The sequence below is a fragment of the Benincasa hispida genome, chromosome 4, assembly GCF_009727055.1.
Source record: "Benincasa hispida cultivar B227 chromosome 4, ASM972705v1, whole genome shotgun sequence".
Classification (NCBI taxonomy): domain Eukaryota; kingdom Viridiplantae; phylum Streptophyta; class Magnoliopsida; order Cucurbitales; family Cucurbitaceae; genus Benincasa; species Benincasa hispida.
In genome coordinates, this window is record NC_052352.1 from 11,083,671 (window position 1) to 11,105,110 (window position 21,440).

Consider the following 21,440-nt stretch of genomic DNA (forward strand, 5'->3'; position numbering starts at 1 on the left):
AAAAACATTCACATCCCTTTTGGGGATGGAATCTCAGGCTGGCAAGAATTCAATGATATGGTCAGTGGCTGCCTCAAGAACTCCTCATCAACCCCCCCTTCAGTTGTAGACATGCCAGTATTGAGCTCCCCTCTTCAGCCACAGACTTTCCAAAGAAAACAGAGTTCCCCTGTCTCCCTTGTTTCGTTGGTCAAAAAACAGACTAGGCAACATCAATGGGTGATCAACCTGATTTCTCTAACCTTTGGATTGTCTCACGTCTTTTTGAATTCGATAATTGGCTTGATATTTGTAAGGCACTCAAAGACCACTTTCAATCTAATGTTATTACCAATCCTCTATTTGCAGAAAATGCCCTGGTAGCAATGGACCGAGACTCATTGGATGAACTAGATAAACTCTTAGGCAAGTGGCAGAAATTTGGCTCATTCCATCTGAAATTTGAAAGATGGAACAACTCCTCCCATGGTAGACCAACTTATGTCAAGGGTTATGGGGGTTGGATCTCTATCAAGAACTTACCCTTGGATTATTGGTGCAAACAGACCTTCGAGGCCATTGGGAAATACTTTGGGGGATTAGAAAGCATAGCTATGGAGACATTTAATTTGATCAATGTTTTAGAGGCCAAAATTAAAGTGAAGGAGAATCTTTGTGACTTTATTCCAGCAACAATTGAAGTATCTAATGAAAAAAGAGGATCAATTTACTTGAATTTTGGAGATATCATATCATCCAGCCCTCCTAGTAAGGTCAGTGGTGACTTGTTTGAATCTGACTTTACAAATCCTATTGATTTAATCCGGATTAATGAAGCTAAACGTGATGAAGGCTTTTATTGTGACCCATTAAATTCAAAATTCAACTTCCTACTTCCCTCTAATTGCATCATAAAGTTCTCTAGAAGCCCAGGAGGTTTTGTGGATAATAAAGAAAGCAAGATAAGAGAGATTGAATCCAAGGCCAAGAAGTTAAGAGGCCGTTTGAAATCTGAGCTGCCCCCCATTCATGCCTCACGCCTCTGCCTTTTGATCTTCCCGAGCAGTCACCTTCAGCGCCGTCTGTAGAAGACAAAGAATTATTTAAAGAAAAAATTACAGAGGGGCGTGACCCTTTAACTTCCCCTAAAAAAAGGCGCCAAGATTGATCTACTGATTGAAAGTAAAACAGAGGGTCGTGACCCTTCAAATTCTTCTCACAAAAGCGCCAAAATTGACTTGGGAAAACCCGGTCCAACCCTTCCAAATCAGAATGCCGGTTCGTCTTCAAGCAAACTTGAGAAGTCTGTTACTTAAGACTTTATCACAGAGAAGCTGAAGGCCTTGGTCTCCATTCCTTCCTCCAATAGACGGATCCAAAAGCTGAAAAAGATTAAGCCACTCAAGCATCACATTTTTACAAAATTGAATTCATTTGGGCTGAGACCTTTTCCCAGACACTTCATCAGAAAGCAAACATCCTTTCAAAACCCCTGGTCAGCGATCTCTAACCCGGATATTCTTGAAGTAAGTTGTGCTAACCTACAAGCCAATCCTCAAACTTTGAGGCCTGAAAGGGAGTGTCCTATCCAACCTTCTCTACATTGCACCCGAAGTGATAACTTCTTTGTAGATAGTCAATTTCCCAGCTATAACAAGTCTATTTTCCCCTTTCCATTCTCCCAAGATTCAGATGATGACTTGTTAGCCAGTGTGAGCAGTGAGGAGCTAGATGTTAATGATGATAAAGATAAAAAAGAACTTGATGACAATCAAGAAGGCATGGACTTCTCCCTAAGTCAGCTCTTCCTCCTCTCGGATGAACATTCTCAGGTTAGTGAAAGCATATTCCCGAACCCCCCTCTAAATTTGTCAAATGTACCACAGAATGTACACTCCATCATAAAAGAGTGTGATTTCTTTTTAGCTTGATCAAAAGGAAAAATGTTGAAGAATCCTTGGGGAGTCTTAATGAAGATAGTTACTTGGAACACAAGAGGTTTAGGGGATTCATCAAAAAGACTGCTTCTAAAAAGATTTCTGAAAAAAGTCAATCCGGATATTGTCCTTATCCAAGAGACAAAAAAAGACAGAATTGAGGGCTCATTTATCAAAAGCTTTTGGAGTTCAAAAGAGGTAGGATGGGTTTTGGTGGAAGCTAAAGGAAAATCGGGAGGCATACTCTCAATGTGGGATGAGAGCAAAATTCTAGTCACTGACAACTCAAAAGATGAATTCTCCCTTTCAATCAAATGTCAAACGTTAAACAAAAAGATCTGTTGGATAACAAATGTTTATGGTCCTTGTGATTACCGAGAAAGGAGAAGATTTTGGGCAGAATTATCCTCTTTGGCAGAAAAATTTGATGATCCATGGTGTATTGGGGGAGATTTCAACAGCATTCGAAGGAGGCATGAGAGATTTCCAGTTGGTAGAGCAACGAAAGACATGAATAACTTCAATAAGTTCATCAGATTAAACATCCGGCTGGAACTTCCACTCTCAAATGGACAATTCACTTGGTCAAGGGAAGGTAATGGGGCTTCAAGATCTCTCCTAGATCGTTTTCTTGTATCAAACATATAGATTGGCCACTCATCCAAATGGCTCTGTGAGAGAGCATTGGGACCACACCACCAACTCTTGGAGCATCTCTTTTAGGAGGCACTTAAAAGATGAAGAGATTACGGATTTTCAAGATTTGTTAAGCCTCATCTCTAGCCTAAAGGTGCAAGATCGCCCGGACTCAAAGGTTTAGTCTTTGGAACCCAATGGATCCTTCTCAGTCAAATCCTTAACCAACTTCCTCCGCAAAGCCCCCCCCCTCCTTCCCCCTCAGATGTGGAAGCATCCGCATCTCCACGATCAATCAACAAAAGATTTGTTGCCATTGAGTTGGCGATCAATCAGCTCAATGTTCACAACAATGCAGGCTTCCATGGCTGATATGCACCAAGTAATGGAGCAAATGACTAAAGAGTTCAAGAAGATGTCGGGCAATAAAGGCAAGGAAGTTGAGACCCACGACAACCATCAAGAAAATAAAAAAAAGTGAAGGACAACCGATTGTTGAAGCAAGAAAGACCGGTAAGTAGGGACATTTGGACATCAGAATTCAAGATTAGGTGCGTTCCCCTCCAAGAAACCAATCTCGAATGTAGGGGTCATGGCAAGATTCCATCAGCAACATACCACACTTTTTCCTCCAAATCTGCTGAGTTATATCTCTAAATCCTTGGAAGAAGACGATCAAAGTTGGCCGCTCACTCAAGAATCTAACCAAGAAAATCAAGAATAGGTTCAAGATGGCCCTTACATGGGGTATTATGGGCAGAACACCTATCAAGATTGGCAAGGACCACCTTGGAGGGTAGATTCTGCCTACAAAATGAAGGTAGATCTCCCTACCTACAATGGAAGAATGAACATTGAGGGGGTGTTTGGGGCAAGGAGTTGTTTATTATAGTTCTAGGTTATGATAATTGGGTTATAATAGTTTGTGTTTGGGGTGTAAATTATTTTAGTTTGGGTTATAATAGTATGTGTTTTAGGTATAAACTATTTTAGTTTGAGAAGAAAATATTAAACACCGTAGCAAAGAATAAAAAAAATGATGAAGGTAAAATAGTAAAAACTGTAGCAAATGAGGGTTTTGAAATAGTGTTAACCCTAGTGTTAACTAGGGATTTTGAAATAGTATTTACTATAGTAAGAGGTGGTTATCATAGTCTTAAGATAGTACTTGCCCCAAACGCCTCCTGAGGTTTTCTTGGATTGGGTGAAGGAAGTCGAGTGTATCCTTGAGTATATGAGCACCATCAAACATAAGAAGGTTAAGTTGGTGTCCTTCAAACTCAAAAGTGGGGCTTTCGCATGGTGGGATCAGCTCCAAACGAATAGAAAGATCTATGGAAAACAACTGATTACAAGTTGGCCAAAGATGTTGCGGCTAATGAAGAAGAGATTTCTTCCTATCCACCATGAAAGACTCTTATATAACCAATTCCAACATTGCAAACAAGGGGCCCGAAGCATTGAAGATTACACCGAGCAGTTTCGACGTTTAAGTGCAAGGAACAATCTAGTTGAAAGCAAAAATCAACAAATTACCAGGTTCGTTGATGGATTAAGGCCAGAAATTAGGGAGAAAGTACACCTCCATCCAATGAACCGCCTGTCTGAAGCAATATCTATAGCCACTACTATGGAAGATGATGAATTTCAAAGACAAAAGCGTTGGAATACTAGACGGACAACTTGAGACAAGACAACAGCACAAGGCAAGAGATCGTTGGTAGAGAATGCCCAGAATGTTGTTCCTTCAACTTCTTCTAACATTAAACCTAAAGAATCAGCCAAGAACGATGCCAACAATAAGTGAAGTTCCAATACCTTACAAACTAAAAATGCTAACCCTTATAATAGACCCAATCTAGGCAAATGTTTCAGGTGTGGTCAAGTTGGGCATCTTTCTAATGACTGCCCTCAAAGAAGGAACCTAGCGATCCAAGAAATGGAGGAAGACAGTGACAATGTCGAAGAAAAAGTTGAATTTTGAGTCACAAATCCAGACGATGGAGATGAATTATCGTGCATTGTACAAAAGATCCTCCTTGCACCAGAATTGAGATCAACCCTCAATGCCATGCTCTATTTCGAACTCGTTGCACGGTAAATGGCAAAGTATGTTCGGTGATTATCAATAGCGGAAACTTTGAGAATATGGTATCAAAGAAGCTAGTGCGAGCCCTCAAACTTAAGGTAGAAACACACCCACATCCCTATAAGGTGGGATGGATAAAAAAGGGTGGTGAAGCCATAATAAATGAAATATGCACGCTTCCATTGTCCATTGGGAGCCACTACAAGGACCAAATAATCTGTGATGTGATAGACATGGACGCTTGTCATGTCCTCTTTGGCCGCCCTTGTCACAATTCCACAAGCAGAGTTTGCATATAATAATATGCAAAACCGCTCAACAGGGAAGTGCCCCTTCGAAATTGTTTATAGTCATCCTCCCCTTTTAACTTTTGATCTTACTAATTTACCATCTTCTGTTGATCTCAGCCTAGAAGTTGACCTAATGATTGATCGAGTTCAGAAAATACATGTGGAAGTCGTTGCCAACCTCATTACTTTTTTTTGAAAAGGAAACGATTCATTGTATTAATAAATAAAGATGAGCGAAAGCTCTAAGTACAAGAGAGTTATACAAAGAGCAAAGCGAGAATACAAGTGCTTGTGAAAGGATCAGGAGATGAACCCGGACATCTCAACTAGGTTGATACCCCCTTAGCATCCTCATCATATCCAATTCTATCCCATGACTGAGAGATAAGAGAACAAGATTACAAAATGAGGACAAAACCTAAAGAGACAACAAAAGTGAAAAAACTGAGGATGAAGCCAAAACAGTGGCTTGAAAATAATAAAAATATATAAAAAGTTCAATATGCGTTGCTAGAATCTAGAAATCTGGAGGATTTTAGTGCTGTCCGTTGCCAACCTCATTACTGCAAACTCAAAATATAAAGAAGCAGCCGACAAACATCAATGAAAATCACACATCAAGGAAAATCAACCTTCTCCCCTGGTGACCTTGTCATGGTGTATATCAAGAAGTCTCGTCTATCTGCCGGCCATCACTCCAAGCTATCACAAAAGAAATATGGATCATTCACAGTACTACAAAAATTTGGAGTATCAAATAGAAACTCCCTTTTTCAATGGATATCTACAGCACCTTCAATATAGCTGATATTTTTCCATACTACGCTCCAGACGAGTAATTTGGTTTCAGGGATGAGTAAGAAACAAAATGTAGTCTAGCAAAAGTGTTGAATCAGAATACAGAGTTATGGCACAATCAGTATATGAAATAATGTGGATACATCAACTCTTATTTGAGTTAGGCTTTAATATTATCGTTCCAGTCAAGTTGTGGTGTGACAATCAAGTCGCGTTTCATATTGCTTCTAATCCAATATTTCATGAGCAAACTAAACATATTGAAGTTAACTGTCATTTTGTTTGTGAGAAAATACAGAAGATTTGGTGTCTACTAGAGATATGTGAAGACCGAAGATTAGTTAGGAGATATTTTCATCAAGGCCTTAAATGGAGTCCGGATTGACTGTCTTTGTAACAAGTTGGGTATGATCAACATATATGCTCCAGCTTGAGGGGGAGTGTTAGAGTATATATGTAAAGAAAGGAGCTTATTAGTTTCTTGTCTTTTATTGTCTTTTCACTATAGTCTAGGGCTTTCATGTATACCTATATATATTAAACTCTAATGTATAGAATGAATGAGATTCTTCAGTATTTTGATATCACAATAACATGTTTCATCAATGCTTCTTGATTTAAGAGCAAACTTTCCAACTCAACAATAGAAAGTTGATTTAACCAACCTTGTATCAAGGAAATAAATGGCATAAACTCCTTTCGCAGTCCATGAATTGCTAATAGTCTCCTCTTTGTTGAATTCTGAAATTCCAGAACACGAAGTCTTAATTTTTAGAAAATATTCTGAAACCGAAAAATTACCTTAAGTCGTTCCAACAAGTTCATTCTCTAAATACTGCAATCTCGTTGTATTCTTCTGAGTGAACAACCTTTCAAGTGTATCCATACTTTCTTTGGAGAATTCTCATCACGAACATACTCTATATACTCCTTGCCGATAGAAGTTTGCAAAGCAAATAAAGCTTTGTCACACTTGACCTTCCACTTCCTCTGTGCCTCAACATTCTCTAGAGTATCTTTGGGAATTGAATTATTACCGGAAACAAGATCCCACAATTCTTGTCCTTGAAGAAAAGCTTCCATACATAACCTCCATTAGCTATAATTATCACCAGCAAGCTTGTCTACACAAATATTATTTTTACCATTCATCTTCATCGAGTATTTAAACTCAAACACAAAACAAACAACCTGTCTCTAATATCATGTAACGAAAAACAACAAATTGAAGAGAATGGATCGTGGAAACAAAAGAGAAAATATTGCACGGAGGATCAAGTGTTTCGATTAAGTTCTACATTTATTGAAGTGGAAACAATACGAGTATTTATAGGAAAAATTAGAAACTACCCACTAATGCATTATCCTTAAATTTCTACCACTAACCTAGAAAATCTCCTTTAATCAATCCACTACACCGTTATACCACTATCCTCCAATTTAGGAGGGACTAATGAGGTAAGGGGATGCTATTTTCCCTTTTCCTTTTTATTTTTGTGGCGGTTCACCTTAGTGGATTATCTAACAAGGATTTAGAGATGGGCTTATTGAAGGTTTCTAGGTGCACGATGATAAAATTCCTCAAAGCTAGTTTCTAAGTTTTGAGAGGAACAGGGCTAGGAAAGGAGGGCTTTCAGGGACTAGGAGTAGAGGTGGGTTATAGATTTAGGGACTAATGAGGTAAGGGGATGCTATTTTCCCTTTTCCTTTTTATTTTTGTGGCGGTTCACCTTAGTGGATTATTTAACAAGGATTTAGAGATGTTCTTATTGAAGGTTTCTAGGTGCACGATGATAAAATTCCTCAAAGCTAGTTTCTAAGTTGAGAGAGGAACAGGGCTAGGAAAGGAGGGCTTTCAGGGACTAGGAGTAGAGGTGGGTTATAGATCTAGGGACTAATCTGACTTTTGGATGATATATATATATATTTTTGGTCAAAGGTTATTAGAGAAAGTGTAGTTATTTTTTCCTCATACCTACTTTGAGATCTCATACGGACTATTCTAAATCTTTCCAAGTATATTGTGGATGGTCTCAATGTGCCCACAATATTGATCTAAAAAATTATTGTGGGTGTTTGGATATACCTTTAGGAGGTAATTCAAAGGCACACAATTTGAAAACCTACTTGAAAACATCACGAATTGGTTGGGTTCTTGTGCTTAGTTATATTCCAAACAAAAGAAGACCGTTCTAAGAGATATTGCCATGTTGGACTTGATGGATGAACTGGATGCATGTAGAGTAGAAAATATTAGACCTGTTAGTTGGTGAACAGCTTGTTGTGTAAGATTGTTTTTGAGACTTTAGTAGGATACTGTGCTTCATAGTTTTCTCTGATCAAGACGCCTTTGGCTGGAACAATCTCTAATGAGATCCTTTTGGTGATGAGGTGATTAAGAACTATTGGGCCCGTTGTCACTGGACTTAGGCGAGGAATTGTGTGAGACTAACCAACTTTCCTATTTTAGTCAATAGGGGAACCAATGGGCAAAATATTGGGAAGCCTGATAAATGGATTAAACTAAAAGAGGAAGGCCTTCCAATCTAGAAGAGGGGACCCCCTTCCCAAGAAAGCTACTTACAGAAGGCCCTCCCATCTAGAAGGAAAGGGGGAAGCTTTGGAGTGTGTCTATTACATTACACTTGGTCTTAGGTAAATGCGTGACTAGTGGATTACATTTAGCTTGGCCTTAAAAGAGGGCTGGGTTTTCGAGGCTTTTGGAGAATTTGTTGTCTATTTGATATTGATTAGTATTTGAGTCGTTATTATCATATTTGAAGGTGTGTGCCTTCAAAGGGGATTCTTTTTGAATGAGAAGATAATGATTGAGGATATTGTTTGAGAATGCTTTTGGGTTTTGAGATCTTAATATGGAAGAGGCTTAAGCCTGTGTAGGGATCCATATGCAAGGTCTTAAACAGGTTAGTTAGAGAGGGCAGCTGCATGATTTGGAGCTAGCCTTGGGTGAAGGGGTACAACAAAATATATTGCTCTTTTCTATTTATGCGCCTAAGTGTACACTTTTATTTTGACCACTATTTCTGCAGGAACTACGGGCATACCAGGCAGAAATTGCTACTGTGATGAGAAATGGTATATTATTTTCTTTCTGGATTTTTCTATTTAGTCCTTGAATGATATCATGGTATTGAGTCCCAATATTTGTTTAATGTGAAGAAGGACTTTATTCTAATAACAGCGGAAGTGTGGAGCTATTTTTGTAACCCCTATGGTTTATTTTGGAGCAGCTTGCCTGTTTTTTCTATACTTCTTTTCTTTTTCAAAAAGGAAACAAACCTTTTCATTGTTTTTGTATATTTTATTTATCATTGATACTCATTCCTATTAAAACAATTGTACCAATCAGTTTAACTTATCTTTGGAGTTAACTTATTATTTATAAAACTGTGGGAATTTTCTTCAAACTTTATATGTCTGTTCAAATTATAGATTAAAAGGCCATTTTCTCTCTTAAAATGCATGAATAGCGTTGCAATAGCTACTTGGGTGATTTGGTTGGCAAGAAACTATAAAATTTTTTAGAGACCAATTGGAAAAGCTTTCTGTAATCCATTGGTTTGGTCTTCCCCGTTTGTATTTTGTAATTTCATCATTTTTAATGGAATGAATTGTCTGTTTCCTATATATATATATATATATATTTTTAAAAAAAAACTGCCATTGGCTTGCCTTATGGAGGCTGTTTCTGGGCATATTCATATGAAAGCTCGGTTTCTTATTAAAAAATACGTTTTCATATGAATAAATTAGTTCTCAAATACTACTTCATTCCAATTTTCTCTCTTTTATGAATGCGCTGCGCGTGGTAATCCGTTTATTTGTTTTGGCAATTTTGGTTTGTGACATCCACTTTTTTGAATGCTCAAGACAGTAAAGCTTATTCTTTGGATATTTTATTTTTACCTTCTTTATTAATGTTATTGATTATGGTCATCAAAGGGAGGAGAAAATGAATTCTGGAATTCAATCTTGTGTCAATCCTGTTACATCATTATTTCCGAATAGCCATTCATTTTGAAGTATCTTTTGCAGGTTGCTTTTCAATACTTCCGGCTACTGAGCTTGTTCCTGGCGATATTGTAGAAATTGCTGGTAAGTTTAGTCATTCTGAGCGCGAAAGAATTATATGGCATGAAGGAATTATAATGCCAATTTAGAAGAAATTCATTTTAATTTTTATGGTGGTATAGTGGGGTGCAAAATTCCAGCTGATATGAGAATGATTGAGATGCTGACTAATCAGCTACGTGTTGATCAAGCAATTCTCACAGGTATCTTTTTCATACGAAATATCATGTCTCATTTCACAAATTACTAGTCAACTGAAACTTTCAGTTATATTCTCTTTCAGTTCTAGAACAGAGTAACTTTCGTTCCTAACGCCCTATGACCAAGTCACTGGAATAGCTTCTTGTTTCAAATGCTAAATCTATTCTTCAGTTTACAGGTTTGAAGAACTTCACTTCGAGTGTCTGTTAGCACTCGAGCTTAGGTTTGTTTGTTTGGGAAAAAAAAAAAAATTATATATTAAGGTAAAAGAGGAATATAAAATGGAAGGAAGAAGTAAAAATGTCCACTTGATCTCATAAAAACAAGACCACAATAAGTGGTTTTAAGTCCTTTCTTTTCAAGGTAAAAAATATTTATTTATTTATTTTTCATTTTTAATAAAATAAGCGCTTATGCCTGAGGCAAGTGGCAAATTGACAGTAGGCATATGCAGGCCTGGCTGCTCGAGTTGTATGTTTTTAAGAACTTAGAAAGATTATTTGAGTGGAATGTAAATAGGGCTAGTTGCAACATGGGTAGAATAAGTTCTTAATATTCTTAATATTAGGCCCGTAGCCCAAGCCTTTTTGTTTTACAAAAATAGCAGAAAAGAAGCCCAACCCACGATTCAAAACATGAAATGTAAAAAATGTACGATACACCTGATGCACCTGATTCACTTGATACACACTTAATACGCACTTAATATATCTGATATATATGTTACACTTGATATCCTTGATATTGTTGATATACACTTGATACTCCTTGATACACTTGAATCAAGATGATACACTTATAATTTTTCTTTTTTTTTTTCCTAAAAAAAAGACTTGAACTTCTTTTTCTTCAAAAGCAGCAGGCCCTTTGGCTCAACATCTCTCTTCAAACAACCTGGCCACCGCTGCACCTAAAATCGAGCTCCGACCACTGGAAACCACCATGTCCCCGCCGTCCTTTGACCCAAAAAATCCATGACGACGCTTGAAATCGAGCTTCTATGACTACACCTTCGAAGCCCTCAAATGTCTTCACTGCCAAGCCGATTTAATCAAAGGTGGCAATTGAGCTCCGACCACCGGAAACCACCATGTCCCTGCCGTCCTCTGACTCAAAAAACCCACGACGACGCCTTAAATGGAACTCCTACGACGACACCTCGAAGCCCTTCACTGCCAGGCCGATTTAATCGAAGGTGGCGATTGTGAAACTCTATTTTGCCACATTTGCAAACTCAAAAACCCAAAAGACACGCCTGCAAATCCCTAAACTCAATTTGCTACCTTATGTAAATAATTAAATTTTAGACATTGATGGTATTTTGTGAGAATAATATTTTATAATTTTATACGGGGATTGATATTATTTTGTTCATCAACCAGTCTAAGTTTTTTTTAGCCTTTTTTCAATTTGAACCCTAATCTTTAAAATTTAATTTCTTTCTTTACGTATTGGTTTTTCAATATCTCTATTGTCTCGATAGTCAAAACATTAAATTCAACTTACAAAATGATGATGTAATGCCAAACTTCGCTTGATTAATTGACTAGAAAATATTTAATTGATGAAGTAGACAACTTCTCTCCGTATAATGAAAACCTTTTTTTTATATGGCTTAGAACATGGTTGGGAGATTGAACATTTCTTAGCTTTCTATTTTTATCAATAACAAGTGACAACCTCATGTAAATTTCTATTTTTAAATCTAACCTTGTGGCTTATTCCTAATTTCTTTGAGTGAGAATGACACTGCTTTTCATCAGGACAGGACAAATATATTTTTTCCTCTGATGATATTTTTAATGCACTCGAGATAATTATTTTTTTTTACCTTTAATTATGATTACTTTCCAGTTATATCAGTTCAAGCATTCACGTTAACTAGTCATTTTCTGAGTTAGTCTTCTTTGAACGTTTGGCCGTGTTTGCTTTTGCTAAATTGCCTTGTGTGTTATTCTTAAACCAATGATTGGGCCAATTACAGCTATTTTCTCACTCATTTTCCCCTTTTTATCTGTGCTTCTTCATATATGATGTAAAATGTTGTGGTTTCCTATGCTAGTGCTTATTTATTATATGTTTATAAATGATGTCGATTTAAGAGCCAAAGTTATATTGTAGTTAATGATGAAAAATAGAAAGAGAAGGAAAAATAGAACACACACCGAGATACATGGAAAACCCTAATACAGGGAGAAAAAACCATGATATAGAGTTTTTCTAATTAAGATTTGATACACTAGATACATAGAGGCTACAAGTTTAAATAGAAAAAAGGGAAATCCTAGAGTACAGTGAAAAGACAAAAATACCCCTAGGGCTTAAACTCTATTTTCAACACTCCCCCTCAAGTTGGGGCGTAGATATCGATAAGGCCTAACTTGCTAATACATGAGTCAAAGATCTGTATGGGAAGCCCTTTTGTAAGAACATCTGCTATTTGTTGACTGGAAGGAATATATAGGGAATACAAATGTTGCCACTATCAAGTCTCTCCTTGATAAAATGCATATCAATTTCCACATGCTTCATTCTATCATGTTGTATTGGGTTGTTTGCGATACTTATTGCGGCTTTGTTATCACAGTAGAGTTTCATCGGACCGTCATGATCTTGATCAAGATCACTTAGGACCTTTTCCAGCCAAATTTCCTCACATATCCCTAGACTCATGGCCCTGTATTCAGTTTCGGCACTACTTTTGGCAACAACACCCTGTTTCTTACTTCTCCATGTAACAAGGTTACTCCACATGAAGGTACAATATCCAGATGTCGACTTTCTGTCTACCACAGAGCTTGCCCAATCAGCATCCGTGTATGCCTCGATGCACTGTCTGTCGGACTTTCTGAACATCAACCTTTTGCCTGAAGAGGTTTTTAAATACCTCAGGTTACGTTCCACTGCTCTCATATGTTCTTCATAAGGAGATTGCATGAACTGACTAATTACACTGACTGCATACGCAATATCTGGTCTGGTATGAGAGAGATAGATCAGTTTCCCAACAAGCCGCTGATATCTTTCCTTGTTAACCAGAGCACTACTGAGTTTAGCATTAACTTCCACCGGAGTGTCCACTGGTTTACAGTCTGTCATACCTGTCTCCTTAAGTAAATCCAGAGTATATTTTCGTTGAGAAACTGAAATCTCTTCTTTCGACCGAGCCGCTTCTATTCCGAGAAAGTACCTCAATTTTCCGAGATTCTTAATTTCAAATTCCTCAGCCATTTTTCTCTTCAATCTATCAATTTTTGAAGCATCATCACTTGAAATGACAATATCATCTACCTTCACAATCAGAACTGCAATTTTCCCGGATACTGATTTCTTTGTAAAGAGGGTGTGATTTGAGTGTCCCTGACTATACCTTTGTGACTTCACAAAGGTAGTGAATCTGCTGAACCAGGCTCTCAGAGACTGTTTCAACCTATACAAGGACTTCCTCAGTTTACATACTCGATGATTGAACTGTTTTTCGAACCCTGGGGGAGGACTTATGTAAACTTCTTTTCTAATTCTCCATTAAGAAAGACATTCTTCACATCAAATTGGTGGAGAGGCCAGTCTTTGTTAACCGCAACGGAGAGAAGAACACGAATAGTGTTTAACTTTGCTATTGGGGAGAAAGTCTCGGAGTAATCTATTCCGAAGATCTGAGTGAAGCCTCTGGTAACCAATCTGGTTTTGTACCTATCAATCATTCTACCAGGCCTATATTTAACGGTGAACACCCACTTGCACCTAACTGCCTTGTACCTCTTTGGAAGGGTAAATTGGTCCTAAGTGTTGTTTTTCTCAAGCGCTCCCATGACTGCAATTCTCCATTCGGGAATCTCCATCATTGCATGTATACTGCTCGGTATTGTAACTGTGTCTAGGCTCGTAGTGAGGTCTTTGAACACGGGAGACAAGTTGCTATAAGACAAGTAACTGGATACTTTGTGCAAGATCTCACACCTTTTCTTAAGGCAATAGGAAGGTCAAGAGAGGCATCATGATCTTTCTTCTCCTCTGACTCCCTACTGCATTCAGCTTCCTGCTCATGTGTCTTATCTTCTAAGAGATCTCCTCCACCTTCAACAATGTTTTCTGTTGGAAAAGGTTTTTCACAACTACCATCGCTTGTATCAACCACATTCTCACTACAGCCATTGGTGCTATCATTGTCTTCTTTGTCTTTACTCGCATCATTTTCAACATAAATGTTATCATTATCAGGGATAGGCTTATTAATACTTGGAACTGACGCTCGTTCTGACTCATGGACGGGAGTCGGAGAAGTAGGCAGCGCTATTTCCATCCTGAGATTCCTCCTATAGTACGTGATCCATGGGATTTGTTCGGTAGGCAGAATGGGTTCGTTGATACTTATGTCAGGAGTAGGTTCAGGTAAGATTGACAGACTTAGACCCCAATTAGTCTCTTCACTAGTACTCTCCCCTTGAAGAGGACTAATGGGAAGAAGGGGTGATCTTCGAGGAAAGTCACATCTATTGAGACAAAATATTTCCGTGAGGAAGGATGGCAACATTTGTACCCACATTGATGAAGCGGGTATCCCACAAAGACACATTTTTGAGCATGGGAGGTAAACTTGGTTCGACTAGGACCATGGGTATGGATGAACACAACACACCCAAACGCCCGAAGTGAAACATCAGGGATAAGCCGATTATTAGGATAGGACTCTTTGAAACAGACTAAGGGGGTTTGGAATTTTAAGACCCGGGAAGGCATTCGGTTTATCAAATGAGCTGCTGTTAGCACAACATCTCCCCACAAATAGGACGGAAGAGAAGTTGACAACATAAAGGACCGAGCAACTTCGATAAGATGACGGTTTTTCCGTTCGGCTACTCCATTTTGTTGAGAAGTATACGCACACGAACTCTAATGGACAATTCCTTTAGAGACTAAGAATTTCCTAAAAGAATTATTAAAAAACTCCTGACCATTGTCACTTCGAAGGATAACGATTTTTGCGTTGAACTGGGTTTCTACAGAACTGTAGAACTGTTTGAAAATCAATGTGACTTCAGACTTATCGATTCGGTGAGAAGAAAAACCCAAGTTAATCTAGTGTGGTCATTAATGAAAGTTACAAACCACCGTTTGCCAGTGGCGGTAGTAACGGACCCCAAGCATCACTATGGAAGAGGGTGAATGGTTTGGAAGGCTTATAAGGTTGAGGTTTTAGCGAGACACGAGGTTGTTTAGCTTGGATACACACATCACAATTCAAGTTAGAAAGATTAACATTGCGAAACAGATGAGGAAACAAATATTTCATATAATGGAAACTAGGATGTCCAAGACGATAGGGCCATAACATATAATTAGTTTCAGAGGTAGAAAAACAAGATGAAAGTAAACTAATCCTATCACATATCCTAGATTGGCAGATTCACTACCTTTGTGAAGTCACAAGAGTATAGTCAGGGACACTCAGATTACACCCTCTTTACACAGAAATCAATATTCGGGAAAATTGCAGTTTTGATTGTGTATGTAGATGATATTGTCATTTCAAGTGATGATGCTTCAGAAATTGACAAATTGAAGAGGAAAATGGCTGAGGAATTTGGGAAAATTGAGTACTTTCTCGGAATGGAAGTGGCTCGGTCGAAAGACGGGATTTTGGTTTCTCAACGAAAATATACTCTGGATTTACTTAAGGAAGCAGGTATGACAAGCTGTAAACCAGTGGACCCTCCTATGGAAGTTAATGCTAAACTCAGTAACTTGAGTAACAGTGCTCTAGTTAACAAGGAAAGATATCAGCGGCTTGTTGGGAAACTAATCTATCTCTCCCATACCAGACCAGATATTGCGTATGCAGTCAGTGTAGTTAGTCAGTTCATGTAGTCTCTTTATGAAGAACATATGAGAGCGGTGGAGCGCATCCTGAGGTATTTAAAAACCTCTCCGGGCAAGTTGATGTTCAGAAAGTCTGACAGACGATGCATTGATGCATACACAGATGTTGATTAGGTAGGCTCTGTGGTAGACAGAAAGTCGACATCTGGATACTGTACCTTCGTGTGGGGTAACCTTGTTACGTGGAGAAGTGAGAAACAGGGTGTTGTTGCCAGAAGTAGTGCCGAAGCTGAATACCCAATCGTCGTTCCCGAGTTCAGGTCTTGAAAAACAACATCAGGTGAGAAAGTAACTCGACATCTCAAATCTCTTGTAATCTTGCTAACATATAATAGATTGTAAGAAATTTTAGAACATGCAACACATCTTGAAGAACTAAACCCTTGAAGGGTGACAAACGGCCTTTCTCAGCCATAGGAGCAAAGGACACATCAACGATTCTGATCCTTTCATTCCCAACACTTGGATGATATGAAAGAAATTGGTCAGAAGAGCCAGTTAAGTGGTCTGTAGTCCCTGAATCTAGAATCCACGGCTTGCTACCAGTTATACTAATAAGACCAACTAAAGTTACTCTGATTGGGTTCCTGATTCTGAGGTTGAGGACTTTTGGTTGCCGATTCACTTGCAAGTGCTAATCCAGAACCTGACTGACGTCGTTTACCATTAGGTGGACGGCCATGCAGCTTCCAGCATTGGTCTTTAGTGTGCCAGGGTTTTTTTGCAGTGTTCACATACTGGAGTTGGCTTGCCGTTTTGCTTATCATTGATAGGACCTGATGTTTTTAATGCAGCAGAGTCAGTTGGTGAAACCAGTGTATTATTCATAGCACTGAACCTGTCTTCCTCAAGGCGAACTTCAGAGCAAACTTCCATCAGGGATGGTATCGGACAGGTTCTCAGTATCCGACTCCGGACCTGTCTCTTATACACATCTAGATGTGTATAAGAGACAGGTCTAAGGTGGTGGTTGTTGTACTATTTATAGCATTGGGATCCTCTTCTAATCTGACTTCAGAGCAAACTTCCATCAGGGATGGTATCGGACAGGTTCTCAGTATCCGACTCCGTACCGCGTCAAACTTAGAATTCAACCCTGCCAGAAAGTCATAAACTCGGTCGGTCTCCTCAGACTGGTAATGTAAGACTCCCCCACACGGATAATTCCAGACCATCTCTCGACATAGGTCCATTCTTGCCAGATAAGAGATAACTTGTTGAAGTACGTTGTAATGTCCATTGTTCCCTGCTTGCATTCATGGACTTGTTTGCGTAAAGTATAGAGTCGGGAAGCATTCTACCATTTGGAGTACAGCTTTTGGACAGCCTCCCATATGTCTTGTGCAGTGGCAACATATAGTAGGGGTTTGCCAATTTGAGGCTCCATACTCCCTACTAGAATAGACCAAAGTAAGGAGTCTTCTTCCTTCCATATACGTTCTTAGGGTCACCCGGTCTTGGTTTCGGTATCTCACCCGTTAAATATCCGAATTTATGATGACCCTCGAGGGCCATTTTTATGGATTGAGATCAAGAAAAGTAATTATGACCATTTAATTTCTCCCTTACAATAAAGCTAGCAGAATTTCCTATTGCCCCAGAAAATGAATTTGTTGTAGATAAGGCAGGGAAAGAGGTTACCAAACTTCCTGAGTAAGCTGGTAGACTAGAGGGGAGTTCTGATCGGGCATTAGAGGTAGCTCCAAGAACTTCTTTGAAGGTAGCCATCTGTTGCTGAACTGACTCATTCTGCTGTTTAATCTGGAGTTGAAGTTGAGTGAACTATTCTTGGATAAAGTCAAGTTTCTGTTATGGATATGACGAAGACGATTCACCCATCTCTAATCCGCCACCCATGGGAATTCCTTGGCTGAAACCGCTACCCACACTTGGCTAGAATGGAGGCATCACGGCTGGAATAGGGAAAACCCTAGGTGCGGCTGGGCAAGAGTCACGGCTCGGGTTTGAAGGTTCACGGCTGGCTGGGATGGCAGCGCTGGAACCGAACGGCGGCTGGGGACGATTGGATGTCTATGCTCAGCTGGAGTCGGTCTAGAAGGCTCCCATTAGGTGGGTGCTGAATGGGTTGTGTCTGTCTTTGATTGGCTGACTCTCTTCGACCGGCTGGCGTCTGCTTGTGGAAGGATCGATGCGAAGCTGCGATCCACCCATCCCTTTGATTTTCGATCGTTTGGTGCGCCGTAGCTTCTATAGCCGCCGTCTGGTGGCTGATCCAATCAACCAGCTATGTCTGTTGGTTTCTGATCCAATCGGCTACCTGTCCTTCAGGTTGGCTGCTCCAATCGGTTGATGAAGATGAGGGAAGACTGTCTGGAAGTACCATTCTATAGCGGTTTGTACGACAACGGTAATATCCGTGGTTGTGGTGCCAGATGGCACTTGTGATTCTTTTGTTTGATTTTCCTCAATGGTGGTTAGGGGTTCATCTCCTTACTCTGATACCATGATGAAAAATAGAAAGAAAAGGAAAAATAGGGCAGATAGGGATACGTGGAAAACCCAAATACAGGGAGAAAAAACCACGATATAGAGTTTTTCTTATTAAGATTTGATACACTAGATACATAGAGGCTACACATTTAAATAGAAAAAAGGGAAACCCTAGAGTACAGTGAAAAGACAAAAATGCCCCTAGGGCTTAAACCCTATTTTCAACAGTTCCTTTTAACAGTAATTCATTCCGAGAGTTATGTTTATAATATTGAAATTATCTTGCTTAATGGTCTTTTATGGAGGTGAAATCTATGTTTTACTTTGCACCAATACATTCTTTGCAGCCTTATTGTTTGTTGTCTTTTTATTGTTTCTCCCTTTCTGTTCTCTTAAAGAAACATAATCAGCGATGTGTTGTATTTGTATGTGTTTGTTAATGATGATAGGTGAGAGTTGCTCTGTTGAAAAAGAGCTCGAGTCTACAAGAGCAGCAAATGCTGTATATCAAGACAAGACAAATATTCTTTTTTCTGTAAGAACTCTATTGTTTAAATTTGAAAATAGGCAAAATGATTGAATATTGATGATGTTTTATTCTTTATCTTGTTTTGTTTGAAATAAAAAACACTTCTTATTGATACATTAAAAACTTTGCCACGGAAACTGGAAAAAGAACTTCCTTTAAGAGCTTAAACAGAACATTTGAACGAGTATTAATTATACAGGGCTTGTAATTGGTAAGAGCTTGGATAAAGCGGCAAGAATAAGCCTGATATTGAGTCAGATCCACCCTCTCCTTCCAAAATCGTGAATCTACTCAATTTGGGACTCATCACAATTATAACCCAAGACAACGCTAGTATCAGTTGAAAGCTGATTATGGCATTTCTTTGATAATATTTATAATCCCAATCTTCAAATTGATTATAAATGGGAAGTTACTATGTTTGAGATTTATAAGAAGAGAAAAAACTTTGCAACACAAAAACAATTTAGTGAGCATTTCAGTAAATTTTCTCAACATGGTCAATATTTGTGCGGAACTCTGTTATTGGACATGTTTGTTTATGTTAGTATTTTCATCCTTCGCTAGGATTTAGAAGTCATCTTTCCTTTTGTTGCAATCAGGGTACAGTGGTGGTTGCTGGCAGGGCACGTGCTATTGTGGTAGGAGTTGGTGCAAATACTGCCATGGGCAATATACGAGATTCTATATTGCAAACTGATGATGTAATTGCTATAAAGTTTTGTGTTTTTCTCTTCTTTCTTTCTTTTCATCTTAATTCTTTTCACTACGTTGCATTCCTGTTACTGGAGAAAAAGTTACAATACATGGGGGTCCTATGTGTCTATTCCACTAGAAGGAAAATGGAGCAAAAAGAGCTCTTCAAGTTTTCATTATAAATAATAATGTCTACCACTAAAAATTTAAAAGAACACAGTCCACTCTGTGTACCTTTTTCAAGTTTTGCACCACTTGCTTCTGAAACCTTTCTTTTTCTCCAGCCTGCAACTAAGCTTGGAAATATGTTCGTCCGTGATGTTTACTGTGTTAATATCATTATTGTGATGTTTACTGTGTTAATATCATTATTTCAAATCTATTTTCAATTGCAGGAGGTGACACCGTTGAAAAAAAAGCTCGATGAATTTGGTACCTTTCTGGCCAAGGTGATGCAAAATGCACATTAAGTCTTTGATCTTCTTTTTCATCCTTAATTATAAAAATTTCACTAATTTCATCAAGATATTCCTGGTTTTTTCATGAGAGAATTAATGAGCATATGTGGGATTGACTTCTCAGGTGAAATCAGTAATATAAAAAATTAAATAAATGTTTTTATTTGAAGATGGGTCCAGGTTTCACTTTAATTCATGAGAGTAAGATATGCTTGTCTGCCATATATCCATCCTGATCCATGTCAAGCCTCTCCCAAAAGCTAGGGATGATATTTTTAATCTATGTAATTAGTTCATCGTCTGCAAACTGAATCATTGAAGAAGCAGGAATATTTTTCTGAAGTCCATTTCTCAAAGCTTACATTTGTTTGTTGATATTGTATCATCTATCTTTACCACGATGTTTGATCTTCTCATGCCTTTTTAATTAGGTTATTGCTGGAATTTGTGTACTTGTATGGATAGTGAACATTGGTCACTTCCGTGATCCTTCACATGGTGGGGTTTTGAGTGGTGCTATACATTACTTCAAGGTAATTTTCCTTTGAAAGGATTTGTTCATTTAGTTGTTGTTAAATTGACTTCTGCGATGACCTTAGGCTAAAATAGACTTTGATAGGGATGTCTCTGCATGGATGCTTTCAATGTAAGGAAATGAAAGTTTTAAATAGCAGAAAATGGGGGAAAACATTAGGGGGAAAGAAAAAAAAGCAATGCAGGATCCCTTCAAAAACTAAAACGCTAAACAGAGGTATAGAGAGTTGTGAATAAGGAAGGTCGAGTCAGAGATAATTTCTTCTTTTACATAATAGAGACCTAAGTGCAACAAAAAATGTAGAAGTGCATGATCGGCCTGTACCTCCATGGTTGTTGACAATGACATCCTTGGATCACATCTGCAGTGTCACCTCCAAAATTCATAGGTGTTGACAATAAAAAGACTTTGTAAGTAGCCCTCGGATAAGGACCTGAAAAATGTGCATACGCATGTTAAAGCTTTCCAAGGGGATGCAAAAATATTCTCAAAATCTTCAAAGGAAAAGGAGATCAAAGAAAGAAAACACCTTAGTAAAAGGACATCGGCGAAGAAGATCAAGAAGTACAAAGGAAAACCTATGAATAAATTCAATGGTGTTAAGGATGCACATTTTGGGATTTCTAACTTCTAAAGCTCAGAAAGAAGGGTGTGGAAGGTTGGGAAGGGGGAGTAAATGGTAGAACAAAGATTTGCTTGATAGCATATCAGAGGACTCAAAACACCAAAGATTTCATCACTATTTCTCCTTTGTATAGCCTGGGGTATTAAGTAACAATTTCAAGCTGCTAACTCTATCTGAGTTGGAAAATTTTAGATTTGAACATTATAATTAAATATGAAATGTTGAGTTTCAGAGTGATTATTAT

The 21,440-nt window shown here is 38.4% G+C and overlaps 1 protein-coding gene across 2 annotated transcripts in view; it reads left to right on the top strand.

Annotated features, from left to right (window-relative positions):
* LOC120076476 (calcium-transporting ATPase 3, endoplasmic reticulum-type) overlaps positions 1-21,440 on the top strand; it is a 45,497-nt gene that overhangs the window by 12,141 nt on the left and 11,916 nt on the right. For both annotated transcript variants that reach the window (XM_039030315.1, XM_039030316.1), the window contains 7 exons: positions 8,780-8,825; positions 9,786-9,845; positions 9,944-10,024; positions 18,803-18,888; positions 19,485-19,586; positions 19,974-20,027; positions 20,468-20,569. In XM_039030315.1, the coding sequence (XP_038886243.1) occupies positions 8,780-8,825; positions 9,786-9,845; positions 9,944-10,024; positions 18,803-18,888; positions 19,485-19,586; positions 19,974-20,027; positions 20,468-20,569 (531 nt within the window). The remainder of the gene's footprint in view (positions 1-8,779; positions 8,826-9,785; positions 9,846-9,943; positions 10,025-18,802; positions 18,889-19,484; positions 19,587-19,973; positions 20,028-20,467; positions 20,570-21,440) is intronic.